Source organism: Cannabis sativa, chromosome 2 (genome assembly GCF_029168945.1).
Source record: "Cannabis sativa cultivar Pink pepper isolate KNU-18-1 chromosome 2, ASM2916894v1, whole genome shotgun sequence".
NCBI lineage: Eukaryota > Viridiplantae > Streptophyta > Magnoliopsida > Rosales > Cannabaceae > Cannabis > Cannabis sativa.
In genome coordinates, this window is record NC_083602.1 from 4,133,998 (window position 1) to 4,152,887 (window position 18,890).

Below are 18,890 nucleotides of genomic sequence, written 5' to 3' on the forward strand. Positions count from 1 at the left end.
CTCATATTGATAAAAAGTCCAGAGAACAATTTGAAATGGAAATCAAGAAACAATTTCTGGTCATAAAAACAGAAAGGCATGAATTGCGCAAGAAGTTCTTTCGGTTAAAACGCCGTGCGACTTGGAGGACATAAGACTTCTTGGTCAAAAAGATTGCCGACAGAATGCTCCTACCCCACCATGCCTGGCCCTTTACCTTACCTTAAGAAGAAATAGGGGGTATGAAGCGTGGGAAACAATGCAAGAAGTGTATGATACAACGGGTAACCTTAAGGAGTGGCGGAAAAGCTCTTGATTGATCAACGCGAGTGAACTGTGCTTAGACGCTTCGTAACACCGCACTGATCTACGAGATGAGCTGATGGATGAGTAGGCTTCCCCTTTCGATTCACGGAATGTGATCTGGGACACGATGGGAGTTTGCGTGCCTCAGAAGGAAAGAGATCACCGGAGTATAGCACAAGATCGCCTTTTCTTGCTGCCATGGGGTCGACCTGTAAACAAGGTAAACCCAATGAGAACCAAAAAACGGGAGGGTACCGCATTGGGCAGAAGACGATCCAAAAAGCGAAGGCTCACCCAGCTGAAGGAGGGTCGCGTTAGCGCCTGACCTTATTATTAGAGAAAGGGGCAACCTATCTTACTAATAATAAGAAAGGGGGTGAGATAGGCGATAGGTAGCTTGATTCCAAGCCGGCCCGGCCGCGAGGAATCAAGAGATCTTTGCCGGTCCTGACTTGGATCTCGGGTGACGGAATAAGGCGGCCAGAAGCGACGAGCATTCGTTGTCGAAGCTTGGCTCTAGCCTATCGGCTAGCAGTAAGCTTGGCTACAGCGAAGCGCTTACCAAGCGCGAAGGAAAGGGCCTTCGCCACTTGAGCCCGGGAGATAGTTTGACTTTTGGTCCTTGGAAACAACTATCTTCCAGAAAGCCAAGAGCCCTTCTTTACTTACCGAACTCGATCGATATAACTCACTGGCCTTGGCTACTTCGTCTTAGCCTCGGTGGATCCTGTTTCCAGAGCGGAGGCTCTGTCTTTTCTTTTTTTTTGCCATTTTTGGAAAAAGAGGAACTGTATCATCCAACTTTTAAAAGAAGTGCAGGTCTCTCGAGCCTTCTTTCTCAACTTGAAAGCTCTTTCTCCATCTGCTGTCTCGTAAGAATAGTCGCCCCCCGCCGGATACAGATGTTGATCCGTGCTATTCGTCAGACTTGGGGACAAAAATGAAACTCTCAGTCTCCTATCTTAGTGGGCTATTGATTATGGGACTATTCTATACTTATATAGGAGGGGTGGTACCTAAGAGATATGCATGTGTCCATTAATTATGTTAATTAATATATAGATTATGTTAAAGAAATTAATATACCTGACTGGTAAGGAGAATGGAAGTGGGTTTCGAAGAAAGGAAGGATGAGATAATCCAGGCAGATTGCAACTTATGCTAATGTACACAGGTTTGCTATGCTCTAATGCTGCAGCTATGGCCCCATCAATTTGCTCTTGTGCATTATCCAAGTTATTCACAACCACTTACAATATAATTATAATTAATTCAAAATACTAATTATTAATAATTCATTTCAATATATGATGTTAAGTTATTTTATTAAAAACCTGTTGACAAGTGATTTGTTGGAAGCATTTGAGCTCTTGACTAAAATCAGCTAACCCAATAGAATGGTGAAGAATACTGTTATTAGCTCCATAATCATTTGAGTTAGGGCCCCCAACTATACAAATGACCGGAAGATCCTCACTGTACGCACCGGCTATAGCGTTCATAACGCTAAGACCGCCGACAGTGAAGGTCACCACGCAGGCTCCAACACCGCGTGACCGAGCATAGCCATCGGCTGCATACCCAGCATTCAACTCGTTGCAACAACCAATTAGGTTGAGTTGCGGCGGCTACAAGATCGTCAAGAAGTACGAGGTTGAAGTTGCCGGGCACGGAAAACGTCGACACGCCAATCTGAACGAGCCGTTGGGCAAGGTGTCCACCAAGAGAGTTATAATTTTGGTGCATGGATGTTTTAGTGATGGCCAAATTTGTAGGTTGGTTTAGGTGAGACCTTGCAGTAGTTCTCATCTTTTGCTTAAATTTGAAGATTGGCAAGTAATTATTATGGTTGCATGTCTCTAGTACGTTTGATAATTTCATTATGGAATTGGAAAATATAATGCGAATATAAGAAATATACTAATGCCAATGAACTATAAATACATGTTATATATCAATATTAGATATGTATATAACCTATAGGTTAATTAATATTACAGCAACTATATATACTAATCAATTACTTCTTAGTATTTATTTTGGTTAGATATATTTTTAGTTATATACATATAATTAGTTTATATATATATATATACTAGATGAAAATTACGTGGCGAGCCACGTAAATATTAGTTTTATTTAAGTTCTAGTGGTTTTTTTAAGAATTCGGTAACTAATTGTAGATTATTTTATAAACAATATGCTTTATGAAAGTAAACTTGTTAAAAATGTCATCATTGTGTATATGAACCTATAATATATACATTGTTATTCAAATGTTATAATTGGGATTTCAACACATCCCGCTATACATCTCTCAAATGTTATTGTGTTTGTAAAGATGTCAGAGACAAAGTTCACTTACACTGAAAGAACAGGAATGTCTGATGTTCCCCATCGCATTCATAAAAGAAAAAAAAAAGTAAATAAACGTGTCAGTATCCATTTAGGCATTTTGCTAAAACAAACAGCATGATCATCATAAAGAGAAAAAGAATTTATACATAAGTATATAGATATACTGATACATGTTAAACTGTATAAGAGCTTCATGATCTTTTTTGGTATAATTTAACAAGAGTAATTAGATTTTGAATATAATTTTTACAATATTTGAATTTTATTGTCACAACAATTATGTTTCCAACAGACCAAATAATCATATGGATATTACTGATATTGAATGACTAATTTAAATTTTAGATGGCAAGCTTTCTTCAAATTTAGGTTCCTACCTACATCAACATATATTCTTGCGCAACCAATAAAAGAAAGTTGAGTTTGCATCAGCATTCCCCTATCTCTAACAGTCTAATTTGTTTAGAGAAGGCAATATTTTTAACACATACCCATAAAATTGAACAAGTGAAATGGTGACAACTCAAATTTGATTTTCGGTATTTGAACAAAAGCCCATGAAACAGCTCCTACGAATGGTTCAGTTGGTATCAATCGCAATTTGACCCAAAGCTCTCCATCAATGTCAAAGTCTCAAACACCAACCGGTACTTTAATTGGTAGAATCCCAAATTTTAATGAGAGCATCAGCAACATACGTGCACCGCCTGTATAACGGAGGCCTATTTGATACCTGGAGTAAGGAAAATATTAGCAGACGAAGATATCATTCAAAAGTTCAAACTAAGAATCTAGACTGTTTTACTTCTAACTGGAATCCCTACCTAACTAAATTATAGCAATTGCTATGTAGGTATGCAAGAGGGACTCAAAAATCAGAGGGACATGCTTAACCAAGAATCTAAAACCTTTCTCATGTCTCTTTACTTTTGAATTGTGAATCCAAATGGTTATAAACAATAAACATCGTACATTATAAACTGGTAACAATAAGTAACAATAAGTACGGTTACAAACCTTGCATTTTTTTTAAATAATATAAAATAACTGAAGACCATCCATCTCCTCTGATTTTGATAGAAAACAATCAGAGTAAAATAATTATATCTTAAAGAATAATCACAGAGATTTGAAGGAAGAAATTGCCCAAAAGCCATTTGAATATTATAATGACTATTTACCTTCAAATAGTATATTAAATCCTCATTATCATCTAATGAGAGTGTCAAGCTTTCTAGAATCATACTGATAAAGTACATTATTTTCTGCAGAATATATAAATAAAATATGATTGAGAAGATAAATCTTTAGTGCAAAATATAAATCATGCATCAATCAAATTTACAGTAATTACCTTAGGTCCAACAATATTTAGTTATTCGTATCTCCTTTCAATAGAGTTCTAATAGCCAAATCAAGAGCAATGAAAACAAATTAAATATAAATTCTAAAAGCCAAGCTGAGTTGAGCAAATCAAGAAGACCTAAAAATAAATTCTCAATTATCATCAAAAGTTAATTAAAAAAATAAATTAAATATATATATATTTATTGAGATTAGACCCTCAATATCTCTGTCTTCAAGAACTGAACAATAACATTGTAAATTCACTTGATAGATCCAATCGAAAAAAAAGGGGTCTAGGAACTTATATATATCATGGTACTGCATTTTCCATTAGAGCAATCATCATGCAATTAAATACAAAATACTAACCATCCAATCTAAACTGAGATGTTGAGTAAACAACACCTTCCATGGTATTTTGAAGTGTAATATGATCTCTTGCACTAACGTGATGATCAACATAGTTACTGCAAGAACGTCACTTGTCAGTAATTTAGGTTGTTTCGCATGAGTGTAATGAGCTAAACTGACACTTTATTATTAATTTCAGATAAGAAAGAACTAACCCCCCCTGAAATTCATTATCTGGGAGCTCAAAATCATCAAGATCAAAAGTCTCGGGCAAGATGATGTAATGATATGGTGCAGTGGATTCTTCTGGAGGCAAATCAACAACTGTGGAACAAAAAGCTTGCTTTACCTTAAACAAAGTCTCACTGCAATCATCGAAAAGGTAATTCACCTTTAAAATAGGGTAATATATACATTCTTTCATATGTATATTGATATTATATATATATAATACCTGGACTCTTCCACGAAAAAAGTATGCCCAAGTACTTGAAAGCATTGGCTCTTTCTAGGTAGATACTCACCACCATAGTCCCAAAATGAAGGCCAAGAACTGAGGAGCTGCCAAAGGCATTTCTACAATAAACATGACAAACTAAAACCAGTCTTCATACCACAATATGACTTTTAAAAGTATTAAAAAATGTAATTCCTTTCATTCAGATTTGAACATTGCAACACATGTTATGTCAACTTTCACAAACATGATCAAAACAATTGCAGCTATGTATGAATACAACCATAAATTGTAAACACATATAAACATATAAACAAAGAGTTTAACAGAGTAAATTCACCTCAAAGAGCTTCTTATAGATACGTTTAAGCTTGCTTTACCTTAAACAAAATCTCACTGCAATCATCGAAAAGGTAATTCACCTTTAAAATAGGGTAATATATACATTCTTTCATATGCATATTGATATTATATATATATATAATACCTGGACTCTTCCACGAAAAAAGTATGCCCAAGTACTTGAAAGCATTGGCTCTTTCTAGGTAGATACTCACCACCATAGTCCCAAAAAGAAGGCCAAGAACTGAGGAGCTGCCAAAGGCATTTCTGCAATAAACATGAGAAACTAATAAACCAGTCTTGATCATACCACAATATGACTTTTAAAAGTATTAAAAAATGTAATTCCTTTCATTCAGATTTGAACATTGCAACACATGTCATGTCAACTTTCACAAACATGATCAAAACAATTGCAGCTATGTATGAATACAACCATAAATTGTAAATACATATAAACAAAGAGTTTAACAGAGTAAATTCACCTCAAAGAGCTTCTTATAGATACGTTTGAGAGTTGACTCTTCCTTACAAAAGTACTACTGTGCAACAGTCCCATTAATCACAAACACATGAGCTTCAACCAATGCAGCCAAGGACCACAACATTGTTAGAATCGCTAAAGCATAGTAAGCAGGAACCCAACCATCTTGCTTCCACACACAAGTGTATTCCCCATTCAATTCCCTTGGTGTAATTTTCCCATTCAGCCTTGCAAGCACCAAGAAAACTACAATAAGAACATAGTAAATCACCAATCCTAATGTCATAGAAAACTATAGTTGTGTTCTGCATGTGCAAGGATACAATCCTATGATAAAGGTTCTAGAATGAATGACATGAAAAGAAGAAATATTTTACTAAAGAAATCAAGCTACATGAAAACAGATACTGAGTTGCAAAGTCAAACAAGTAAAATTAGAAGTGGAAGACTATTGTACCTGATAAGCTTGGACAATCCAATTGAGATAATGTCACTGTAAAAACAATTTCAACACTAAAATTAGAAATAAACTCAAAAGAAGAAAAAGGAGTTTATAAAAAAAGTTGCAAAGTTTATATCAAAGAAAATTTGAACTAAAAAGATATGCCATTTGCAACTGATGAGCTATAGTTCATACAAATTCAAAATAAAGTAGCAGCAACCGTCGAGGTGACTACTTGCTCCGTTACAGCCGAAGTCGAAGAAAGTACAGTCGCGATTGGCTCCGATTCACCTCGAACAATTTGGTTCCATGCCGAACCTCCAGCAGCACTCGGGGCGCGGCGCGATTGAGGACTACCGACACCTTCGCTGGCGTGACGTGGCGATTTCACCGCCGTCATCAGAGCAATCGCCGCTGCCGTAACTGAGGAATTGCTATTAGCAACAGTCGTATTAATCACAGCCATAGAAAGCACCAAACACAAACGAAAACAATTAGGGTTAGGGAATTAAAAAATGATCAAATATACTAATTAACAGTGTTAATTTTAAAAATGTATTTTGGTTCTTCTCCGTTAAAGTTAACAGAATATTCTTTTATTTTTAAAGTATATTCTGTTAAACCAAGAATTGCCGTTAGATAGGCACTTTTAATATATAAAGATATATTATTCAATAAATAACGTTATTTTTAATTTAAGTGATATTTACGAAGAAAAGTAAAATAATATTCAAAAAAATTATTAATTATAATTTTAATTTAATCGTAATACTTTAATTTTATAATACTCTTTATTTTTATAGAAATATTTTATTTATATATTTTTATTTAGGTAATAGTTATTACAACAATGATTTTTTAAGAAATATAAATATTTTTTCTATTTTATTGTTTAAAAAAAATAATAGTAGAAAGATATTTTTTTAATATATGTGGATTGGGTAAAAAAAATTAATAGAAATATATATTTTAGATATGTGCAATAAGTTTATATTTGAAATGCACTATTAAAAAAATACTTTATGTTATATATATAGTCACATTTAATATTTAATATAAGATAGATATGTGTAGTTTAAATTTGAATTGTAATGTTTTAAAAAGAAACAACAATCTTTGTTATATAGCCACATTTAATATAATACACAAAAATAATAAGGTAGTGAGATGTTGTCACAACATTAATTTTATTTGACTAAAATGTTGTTATATTTCATAGAAGATAAGTTTAGTTAACTTCTTTTCTATAGTGGTGATAAAGTTTATTTTGAAATTGAAACATTTTTTAGTAGTCACTAAAGAAGTAATGTATTTGTATTTAAATATTATTATTTAGTAGGGTCACTACAAAAAACTGTTACTTTTAGTGATAATTTTTTAGTTACAATATAATCTTTTTGTGACTAATTGTGACTTTTAGTCACAACAAAATGTTACTTGTAACTAAAACATAATATTTAGTTATAGGTTATCACTAATTTAGTTTTAGTGACTAAAAATATATTTAGTCGATCACAACAAATAGTAATTTTTGTGACTAATACTTTTAGTCACGGACCTTTTAGTCACAACATAGAAATCATAATTTATAATTAGTCACAATTCTGTTACATTCATTCGCAAATTTTGTTGTGACTAAAAGTAAAAAATTTTGTAGTGTGTGCACAAAATATAGGCCAAGTTATTCAACCTGGCGAACTCAACTTATTTTTTGCAGGTTATGTTAAGAATAGGTCATGATTAATTGGGTTGAAAAGTGATAGACCATATAATCATAGGCTGGGCACACTTTAACTCTATATAATCTAACCTAACTCATTTTTTAAGAGACGTTTTAAATTTAAGACAACTTTCATACATAAAATATATTTTTACATTCAAAAAGTATATACAAATATATATTTTATATTTTTCATAAATAAATTATATCATAATAACCTTAGAAAGTGAATTAACCAAAACACATAAGTAGTTCATAGTCACCCTACTAACAAGTATAATATATGAGAATCAATATTATTTGTATACATATATATATATAATACCGCTACCACCTTAGCCTTTTTTTTAAAACCCTATATTTACATGCACACATATATATATATATTTATATGTATAATTTTTTTTGTATGTACTAGGCTAAATAATTTTATTATGTTTGTAACATAAATATTAAAGCCTAAGATATTCATCTCAATCCAATGAACCCAACCTACCCACTCCCTATATTATTGTTAGGAGTGTACATCGGTCGGTTTGGTCGGGTTATAGTGTATTTTTACCAACCCAATATAAATGTCGGGTTGCAAATATTTAATTGTAACCCATCCAATGAAAAAATAAAAAAAGTGCAACCCGCCCAATGATTTTCGTCGGTTTGGTCGGGTTAACCCGTTTAAACTGATTTTTATTTTTTATTCTTTTCATTGTTGTTAGTATTTGGTGTTCAAATAATTGATTAGAAAAAATAAATGTTTACTATATGTCTTTCAAGATTAAAATAGTTATATTTTAAATTAATGTTGAAAAATAAATATGAATTGAGTAAACATTAAAGTATTAAACAACATTTTTCAAAAAAAAAACGAGAGAATAAATAAAATATACTCATATGTAAATTTTAAATTTCAACTTCAATACTCAAATACAATTAAAATTATCAACTATAAATTCTAAATTTTAAATTAAACACCATAAATACAAACTTTAACTATAAAATAGTTTAACTATTAAACGTAATTTATATATTATGTTGTAAATAATTTTAGTAAAAAATATGTAAATCGGTTTATTCGGGTTATTTGGGCGGGTTAAAATAATATTTAACCCGCCCAATATATTCATTGGGTGGTTTGAATTTTTCGTAAAGTTATTCGGGTTGTATTTTTTGTCAGTTTATTCGGTTTGGTTTGAGCGGTTTATTCGGGTTGGGAAGTTTGTTAATTTTTTTGAACAATTCTTATTATTGTACTAAGTAGGGTTAGGTTGTACATTCTGAATGATTTATAGCTTATCCAAATTGCAATCATTGGGTTGATCTATTAAAACACCTCTAACTTGACAAATTTAGCCCATGTGCACTCCTATTTTTTAGTGATGTGACAAAAATGAATATTTAATTAAAATAAAAATGTATTTTTTTACTTATACTACAAAAAATCTTACTTTTAGTCATAACAAAACATATGACTTATTATAAATCATTATTCCAATGTTGTGACTAAAAGTATTAGTCACAAAAATCACAAATTGTTGTGACTAAATGTGTTTTCAGTCACAATATTTATTGTGACTAAAACTAAATTAGTTACACTTGTATCTAAGAGAATTGATAAAAGGCACCAATAGTGTCAATCACCCTCCTTCTTGTCAAACCGATATTGGTGTAATTAAGTAGAGGGTCTCATACAACTTAAAAAGTTAATTTTAGGGAATGTCGCTAACTAATCGTAAGGTGACACTTATAAAAAGTGTTGGGCACCACTAGTGCCCAATAACAATGATCTGTATCTACATATTATGTTATAGTCACAACTAATTTTTTATTGTGACTAAAAGTCATATTTAGTCACAAAAATTTAATATTGTGAATAAAAAATTATCTTTAAAAATAACTTTTCTTTGTCTCTTAAACTGTAATTGTATTTGTTTTTACAAAGGATTCAACTTCTTTTATTTTTGTTGTTTCAATTTAATATTATCTCACATTTAGTTAGTTAGTTAGTTAAAAATCGAAGTGTTAAAGTTTCTTATCTTGACCTTGATCTCACACATTTATTTTAAAAAAAAAACAAGTTACATATTATTTTGACAACCATAAACGTACGGGCCCGTACTGTAGATCTTTTGGTTGGTTTGGTGAAATGAAATGAACCGCAGAGATTTGGTTGGTTTGGTAAACTCAACGGCAGATCGCTCATGCAAATGCCATAATAAAATCGATCACACCTACCTATGCTCATCATCACACCTTGCACTTTCACGTTTTCAACAATAAATATATATGGTCCCCTATACTACTACAATGTAAGCCTTTAGCTTCCATTTTTTCAACCCAATTTATAAAAAGAGAAGCTAAAGGGGGTGAAAATATCTGCATTGACATTTAGAGGCGTTTTTTGGTAAAAACCGTAGGTATAGAATGTATATATATCTATGCCGTCAGTTGGGGTTGGGGAAAATCAGGGTTTTTTTATATAACCCTATGGCGTCGGTTATTAGGTATTAACCGACGCCATAGGTGCCACCTTTATTCGACACGTGGCACCTATGGCGTCAGTTAATACCTAATAACCGACGCCACACTACTACAAGGAAAGGCCTTTTATCCCGGTTTTTAAGGCTTTTTATCCCGGTTTTCGCTAATATAAAAACCGAGATGTATGCCAGTGGGATAAAAAGTATTTAAAAAACCGGGATAAAAGGGGTACTTTTTATCCCGGTTTTTTATAAAAAACCGGGATAAAAAGTACCCCTTTTATCCCGGTTTTTAGAGAAAAGTGGGATAAAAGGGTACTTTTGATCCCACTTTTGATGAAAAAAGTGGGATAAAATGTACCCTTTTATCCCACTTTTTATGAAAAAACTAGGATAAAAAGGTGCATTTTATCCCACTTTTTTTTTTATATATAAAATTTAAAAGTGACCTTTAATTTGAAATGTATATATAGATTTTTTATTTTTATTCTTTTAATTTTATTACATTTCATTTCATTTATTTTTTTCAATAATAATAAATATAATTTTTATTTTTATAATTATATAGAGTATATATAAAAAAAAACTTAATTAAAAATAAATGATTAATATCATTTTTAATAACAACAATAATAATTTGTAAGTTCAATTCTAAATAACACTTTACATATTATGCATAAATCTCTAAATTAAATACTACACATTGTCTAAAAAAAATACAATAAAAGACTACTAGTTAATTTTTATATATCAAGGGAAGCAATTGACTTAACCACTGTTGTCGAAGCGGTAAGAGATGATCGTCCTCAGAATATTGGGATAGGCCGCCAAACTGTCAATTTTAAAAAAATAAAACTAATTAAGAAGATAATACTTTTATATGTTTGTATTTATAGTAAAGATGAGTATATACTTACTTTTGCTTTTATGGCTTCAATGGGATTTGAATGTTGAAGCATATCACGAATGTAAGTTAGTACATAGTAACCACATTCGTAATTGTATGGTTGCTTTGGACAAGCAAAGGTCCATATCTCCGGTCCATTTTTGCCAAATACAATAGCATTTGAACTAATATTTGCATATGCACTGTTAAAGACATTAAAAAAAATTATAATTTAAGCTTTTAGAATTTATTAATTGATGATTATATTAGAATGAATAACTTAAAGTTCTAAACTTACGCCTTTATCATCTGAGCAATGTCTGACGGGATTTTAGATTTAAGCGGGTTTAAGAATACAACTCTTCCCGATGTCATTGCTATAATCAACATCCAATGCTTGCTGAAAAAAGTAACAATGTTATATTAATATAAAAATAAATATCATAGGAAAAGTGAAAGAGATGTGTGATTCTTACCCTATGTTCCATGGTATAAAATAGTATTGTCCTACATGAGTCATAGTGTTTAACCAAATTGATAATTGATTGATGGCTATCACCTTGTCCTGCTCATTGTTATAACTAAGAAGCTCGACATCATAAAACTTGTATAACTCTTTTTGTCTTTGATTTAAATTTTCCCAAATGCATCTGTTTAAAAAAGAAAAAAAAAATCAAATAGAGTCCTAAAAAAATGGGCAGAGTTTCCCTTATTTCCATAACATTCCCGAAATTTTTTTAAGTGCATAGCAATACAACAAATGGGTAGAATTTTTCCTTATATCTCCACACAGTCAATCAAACCCAGAACCTACTTCCCTACGGATGAATATCTAAGATATTCAAACTCCACTAACATAATATATGACTATATGATATATTAATCAAAGTTAATGAAATACCTTAGTCCAAATAGCATAGCTGAACCCGTAAGTTCATCTTGGGTGGCCACTTGTATGACATCTTCGGAAGTTATGTAGATGTGAACTCGGTAGAATAAGGATGGGTTAACAGGAACCCTCACAAACTCATTTTTACCTTTTACTCTCATATATTCCAAGAACATGGCCTGAAGAGAAATATGAGTCTTGTCAAGTACCTCTGCAATGAATTTCTCATAAGATTTAGTGGAATCAAGATGTTCCACTATCTTCTCTTTTCCTTTACATTTCTCTTTCCCCTTCGAGTTGTTTGAACTATGAAGCTTCTTAATTAGAGAACCCTACATAATTACAAGTAAAATTGTAATACAATTCATATATAATTTAACATTAATGTAAATACAAGTAAATTATTCCATACCTCTTCAGTCAAAATCAATTCCCTAGGCCAAGGAACCAATTTGTTACATGCATCACAAACATAGCGTATTGCACCTCTTGGATATGGGATTTCAGCTTCCCCTTGAATAACTTGTGTGATTTGAACCCGTGCATAATCATTTGTAATTATGTCACCATGATATGAAAAGTAACCAACTGCCTCAATTATGACACCCTCAGCCACAACATTGTCAATGTTATCCGAACATAATTTTACACTTTGACTTACATCCTCATAGTCCATTGGTTCTTGGTGTTCATAGTTGCCACTCGGTTCTTGGTGTTCATAGTTGCCACTCGGTTCTTGGTGTTCATAGTTGCCACTCGGTTCTTGGTCTTCATTTTCCAAGGGTTGTTCTTGTTCTTCATAGATGTCGGTCGGTTCTTGGTCTTCATTTGCCAAGGGTTGTTCTTGTTCTTCATAGATGTCAGTCGGTTCTTGGTCTTCATGTCGCTGTTCATTTCTATATTCATTGTCTAAGGCTTGAAGCTCTTCTGTTTGTGCATTTTTTTCTGCTTTTAGCCTTTCAATTTCAGCTTTTAATCTTTTGATTTCAGCGACATGTTCACTATCGACATTGACCTCAACTCTTTTCTTTCTTTGAGTTCTACCAAACACGGTAGAAATCTTGGCAAATGACCTGCAACATAATGTACCAACTTAGTTAGACTCTCAAATATATATAAAAAAAAAGAAGTAATATGACTCAATTAAAGAAACATCATACCCAGCAGCTCTAACACGACCTGGGTGCTCAGGTGTGCCTAAAGCTTGCGTTAAGATATCATTCCGACCCTTAGCTTCGATTTCACCAGTACTAACTTTCTCTTTTAATTCATTCTATGAAACAAACCAATGACAAAGTTAGTAACAAAAATAAATGTTATTGTTTTTTCTTACCATAATTGACATACTTACTATTTTCTGCTCAATTTCCTTGTCATATTCTGCGATCAAAATATTGTTCTTTGTCCGTGCTCTCATCCAGAGTTGGTATCTCTCAACATTGTCAACACCGAGTTCTTTTTTCTATATATAAAAACTAGATTAAATTCTATTGGCGTGATTAAAATTTAACATTGTAAAAGAAGTGATACAAGCTACTTACCAAATCTTGTTCGACGTTGGGCATGCCTCTACGAGATGAACGATGATGAGATAGATTCATCCTGGCTCTGGCGACTTGCGCTTCACTCAAAGCCTACACAATATAATCAAAATTAGAAACAACTTCATAAAATAAACTATCAACAAAGATTACTAAGTGGAATTGTACCAGAAATTCAGGGGTAAGACGAGTTAGAACAAATTCATTCCAGTCTTTATTGTTAAGTTCTGGATACTTCTCTGGAGTAGCACGAAGTTCTTCTATCCTACCACTTTTAGCAATCGGGAGGATAATCGTCCGGGTCAGGAGCTTCTTGAAACTTTTCATCATTTTCCCCGCATCTGATAGTAGTTTAGGCTTATACGTTTCTGGAAGCTCGAAAGCATCCTAAAATCACAAAAAGAATTGATTAGTACCCATTAACAGTGTTGAATTAAATGTGTTGAAATATATATTGAAAAAAAATTTAAGTCTTACGTATGTGTCTTTCCATATTTTCTCCTTGAGTTTCGAATCTACATGTCTCCAATCATCATAAGTTAGAGGGACTGTAGATCTTGCTTTAACCCCAATCCATGATTGCATATCTGCATATGCTGTTCCTATAGGTTCTCCTTTCTCATTCCACTCTAGTTTTGTCTTGCGTCCTTGAGCTTTCAGATTGTTGATGTCATTCTTTTTTGTCCTGCCTCGTCCTTTTGGCTTATTTGCATCCTTTTGCTTTGTCATCTGCAAGAAATACACTAATTAAATCGTTTAGTAGGAAACATCATACTGAAAACATCATACCTACTCACTAAACATCATTTGTATTAACACATTATTAGTAAACTAAACATCATACCTACTCATTTAACACGTTTTCTTTTCTTTTTAGATGATGCACAATCAACCCATATCCCTTCACTAACATCGCTTCTAATGTATTCATCATCATCATCTTCATATGTATCATTGAGTTCATCGACTTGTTCGTGTATCCGTTGATGATCAACAAAACTATCATGACATAAATCAACATTTTCTTCTTCATTTTCGTTATCTAAATGTTGTCGCTCTGGTGTCCGTAAAACAACTGACCATTTAGAATCAATGGGATCAGTTATGTAAAATACTTGTTTCGCTTGGGTAGCCATGATAAAAGGATCGTTCTTGCTACCTCTTTTGCTTAAATCAACCAAAGTGAAACCAAGTTCGTCTGTTCTAACTCCGCCTTTATTCTCCACCCAAGAGCATTTAAGAAGTGGAATTCGAAGCAATCCATAATCAAGCTCCCAAATTTCATCAACAACCCCGTAATATGTCATAGTGGATTGCACCGGGTTTCTGTCCTTTGTTGATGCAAAATGCATTGCTTCTGCAACAATACTTACTCCACTATTTTGAACCGTTCGAGCATCATCTCTTTCCTTTGTATGAAATCTTTTCCCCCCCACAATGTAAGCATGATGCTTTACTACTTGAGTATCTGGTCCAAACGATATGTATTCTAACTCTTTCGACACACCATGATCAATAGCTAGAATGGTATTCTTTAACCATCCAATAAATGTTTTACGATGCTCCTCTAGTACCCATCTCTGTTTATTCTTGACCTTAGTTGGAATCATTGATTGTAATAATTCCAAGTGATCACTGAAACGATATAGTATAAGTCATATCAAATTTCATTTGAAGTAGAAGAATATAAAGTATAAAGTTGAATAGAAAATACATAACTTACGTTATATATGGTTGGACTTCAGGGTTATTCTCAAGCACAAGCAAATGAGCTTGATCCAATTCCGATCTAGATACAGTCACCATTGATCCTTTCCCTCGTAATCCTCTATCAACCCCGTTTGAATGATTTCGTGGCTTGCTAAGTCCGATTGCATCAACTCCTGCTATGTACTCCGTGCAAAATTCCACTGCCTCCTCTGATATATAACACTCAACCATACAAGCTTCAGGCCGATTGTGATTACGCACGTAACCTTTCAATACCTTCATATTTCGTTCAAATGGATACATCCATCTCGCCCAAACTGGCCCACACAACTTCGCTTCTCTTACTAGATGGACCATCAAATGTATCATGATGTCAAAGAATGATGGAGGGAAATATTTTTCAAGATTGCATAGAGTTTTAACTATGTCATCATGCAATGAATTCAATTTCTTCATTTCTAATTCTTTCCCACACAATTGATTAAAGAATATGCAAACCTTTGTCAAAGTTTGTCGAACTTTTTTAGGTAAGACTGATCGAATGGCAATTGGAAGTAATTGTTGCATTAACGTGTGACAATCATGCGATTTCATACCCATTAACTTTAATTCTTCCATACACACTAAGTTTCGAACGTTAGATGAATACCCATCAGGCACTTTCATCTTTGCAAATGAGTTGCATACGGCTTGTTTCTCTTCTTTAGACAATGTGAAAGCTGCAGGAGGTAAATATGTACGTTTGCCTTTATCCACAGGTGCCAAACTGTGTCTTATACCCAACTCAACAAGGTCTAAACGACTAGACAAACCATCTTTACTTTTACCAGGGATGTCAAGTAACGTACCGACAATGCTTTCACACACATTCTTTTCTATGTGCATGACATCCAAACAATGTCTAACAAGTAAATCTTTCCAGTATGGAAGACGGAAGAAAATCGATTTTCTTTGAAAACATCCATTGGGGTTTCTCTTTTCTTGCCCTTTCCATACTTGAAATCTATTTTCTCAACTTCTTCAAGAATTTGTCGCCCTGAAAGTGGCAAAGGTGCAACTTCTCGTTCTACAAAGACCGTCAAATGCTTGTTTTTTATTTCTGTCAGGGTGACTTAGGGGCAAATATCGTCTATGGCCCATGTAACACATTTTGCGTCCATTTGACAACCGACGAGCTCGTGTATTGGTACAACAAATAGGACAACCTTCATAACCTTTTGTGCTCAACCCTGATAGATTACTATACGCAGGGAAATCACTAACAGTCCACAACAAGATGCCTTCAACTTAAAAACTTCTTTCTTAAAACCATCGTATGCATCAACACCATCTTCGTACAACTCTTTCAAGTCATCAACTAATGGTGCCAAATAAACATCGATATCATGTCCCGGCTGTTTAGGCCCTGAAATCATTAGCGATAACATCGTAAATTTCCTTTTCATCACCAACCAAGGAGGAAGGTTGTACATAACAAGAAACACAGGCCATGAACTATGTCGGCTGCTAAGAGATCTATGTGGATTTACTCCATCGGCTGATAGACCAAGCCGTAGATGTCTTGGTTCAGCTGCGAAGTCTGGATTCAAATAATTTACTTTTTTCCAAGCCTGTGAATCAGCAGGATGTCGGAGTTTACCGTCTTTCACTCGCCTTTTCTCGTGCCATAATAAGTTTTCAGCAGTTTCTGCACTTCGATAGAACCGCTTCAGTCGCGGAATTAAAGGCATGTACCACAAGACTTTCTCTGGAATAAGTTTTCGGATCTCCTTACTCTTGTTCGGCTTGTACCGTGGCAAACCACATTCCGGACAAGTGTCCATGTGGGCATGCTCTTTACGATATAAAATGCAATCATTTGGACATGCATGAATCTTCTCATACTTCAACCCTATCGAACTTAAAGTTTTCTTCACCTCATATGTCGACTCTGGAAAGCAATTTTCCATCGGCAGGATCTCTTTAAAAGCAGATAGAAATTGACTAAAACACTTATCACTTACTCCATTCTCCGCCTTTATGTTATAAAATTTCACCATAGTTGATAGTCGGCGTTTTTCACAACCACTAAATAACGACTTATCTGCATCTCTAACCATGCTATCAAATTTTTCAGGATCATGAATAAACTCTTCTTGAGCATCATCAAGCAATTCTGTAGGATGATCATCACAATCATTACTTTCAAAATGATCATCGACCCCTCGCCTACCTAACGGATATGGGTCTCCCTTCATCGATTCCCCATGCCAATACCATTTAGTATAACTTTTATCGATTCCACGACAAAATACATGATTCTTTAACATGGTAATATTTCCTTTTGATATATTACCACAATCGACACAAGGACAACGAATTTTTTCAGGATCGCTACAATTCTTTAGGGCAAACTCTAAAAAGTTATTAAATCCTTCTACGAATTGTGGGGTTTCTCTCTTCTCTTCCATCCATGACTTATCCATTTTAAAAATAAAAATAAAATTCCTAACAAACAAGATTGAAATAAAAAACTTACAAGTTGCTAGAAAAATTTAAAGCACACTTAGTAATTAAATATTAAAACACATGTTCGTTTAAGAATCCTAAAAAAAATTGGCCATAGTTTCCCCTATTTCTACAACATTTCTCAAATTAATAACTATCTAACAATGCACGCAAGTAAATCAGATAACAAGAAAAATTAATCAAAATAGCATTTAACAATATAATAATTGTCACCCATCCGACCGCAGTACATTTATATCGCAGAATCTACTTCACTATGGATGAATATCTAACATATTCAAACTCCTCTAATAGCTTTAGAATTAGTAAAATAAGGAGTGTAAATATCAGCGAACAGAACCAACCTTGTCTTAGCTCCTTGAAAGCTTTTCAGAAACTTCACCTTTCTCTCATCATCTGTTGTAATTAAATTAAATTAGAATTTCAGTCAACTCAACTCATTCAATGACAGGGAGAACAAAACTCAGTACAGCAAAAGCAAAAGCATTTAAAGAAAACTCTGGAGTGAAAATACAAAATTGGTACATCGTGGGGTGCACATTAGAATTTCAATAAAAGAAAATATTGACTCTAAATTTTTCTTTGCATAGCTCTTCATAGTTCTTTTTCAACAATAGAAAGAAAAGATAAACAATATATGTAAAGGGGAGAGATCGTAAAAGACACAAGAAATGTTGGTCAAGGCCAGTAGATTCTGAAATGACTCGGAGAATCAAAGTTGCAAAGAAGAAAGATATAGAGTTCGGCCGCTTTTTTAAACAGACCCAGCTGAAGGAGGGTCGCGTTAGCGCCTGACCTTATTATTAGAGAAAGGGGCAACCTATCTTACTAATAATAAGAAAGGGGGTGAGATAGGCGATAGGTAGCTTGATTCCAAGCCGGCCCGGCCGCGAGGAATCAAGAGATCTTTGCCGGTCCTGACTTGGATCTCGGGTGACGGAATAAGGCGGCCAGAAGCGACGAGCATTCGTTGTCGAAGCTTGGCTCTAGCCTATCGGCTAGCAGTAAGCTTGGCTACAGCGAAGCGCTTACCAAGCGCGAAGGAAAGGGCCTTCGCCACTTGAGCCCGGGAGATAGTTTGACTTTTGGTCCT

General features: G+C 33.7%; 3 protein-coding genes across 5 annotated transcripts; all 3 read right to left on the minus strand.

Annotated features, from left to right (window-relative positions):
• Positions 1-10,854: 10,854 nt before the first annotated feature.
• LOC115719799 (uncharacterized) lies at positions 10,855-18,385 on the minus strand. Of its 3 annotated transcripts, none has more exons than XM_061109932.1 (12): positions 18,142-18,385; positions 14,057-14,308; positions 13,748-13,966; positions 13,580-13,672; positions 13,390-13,500; positions 13,199-13,311; positions 12,451-13,111; positions 12,051-12,370; positions 11,626-11,799; positions 11,448-11,549; positions 11,181-11,352; positions 10,855-11,095 (listed from the first exon to the last, which is right to left on the minus strand). In XM_061109932.1, the coding sequence occupies exons 2-12, from the start codon at positions 14,306-14,308 to the stop codon at positions 11,000-11,002; spliced, it is 2,313 nt and encodes a 770-aa protein (XP_060965915.1). In that variant the 5' UTR covers positions 18,142-18,385; the 3' UTR covers positions 10,855-10,999. The 3 variants fall into 3 exon arrangements, with proteins under 3 accessions (XP_060965915.1, XP_060965914.1, XP_060965916.1); XM_061109931.1 differs by lacking the exon at positions 18,142-18,385 and adding an exon at positions 14,424-14,544; XM_061109933.1 differs by lacking the exons at positions 10,855-11,095; positions 18,142-18,385 and having other exon boundaries at positions 11,212-11,352; positions 11,709-11,799.
• On the minus strand, positions 14,428-16,262 carry LOC133034660 (uncharacterized). The gene is made up of 2 exons (XM_061109934.1): positions 15,303-16,262; positions 14,428-15,214 (listed from the first exon to the last, which is right to left on the minus strand). Exons 1-2 carry the CDS (start codon positions 16,172-16,174, stop codon positions 14,428-14,430), a joined length of 1,659 nt encoding a protein of 552 aa, XP_060965917.1. The 5' UTR covers positions 16,175-16,262.
• Positions 16,513-17,754, minus strand: LOC133034066 (uncharacterized). Its single transcript, XM_061109082.1, has one exon. The coding sequence runs from the start codon at positions 17,752-17,754 to the stop codon at positions 16,513-16,515; it is 1,242 nt and encodes a 413-aa protein (XP_060965065.1).
• Positions 18,386-18,890: the final 505 nt, after the last annotated feature.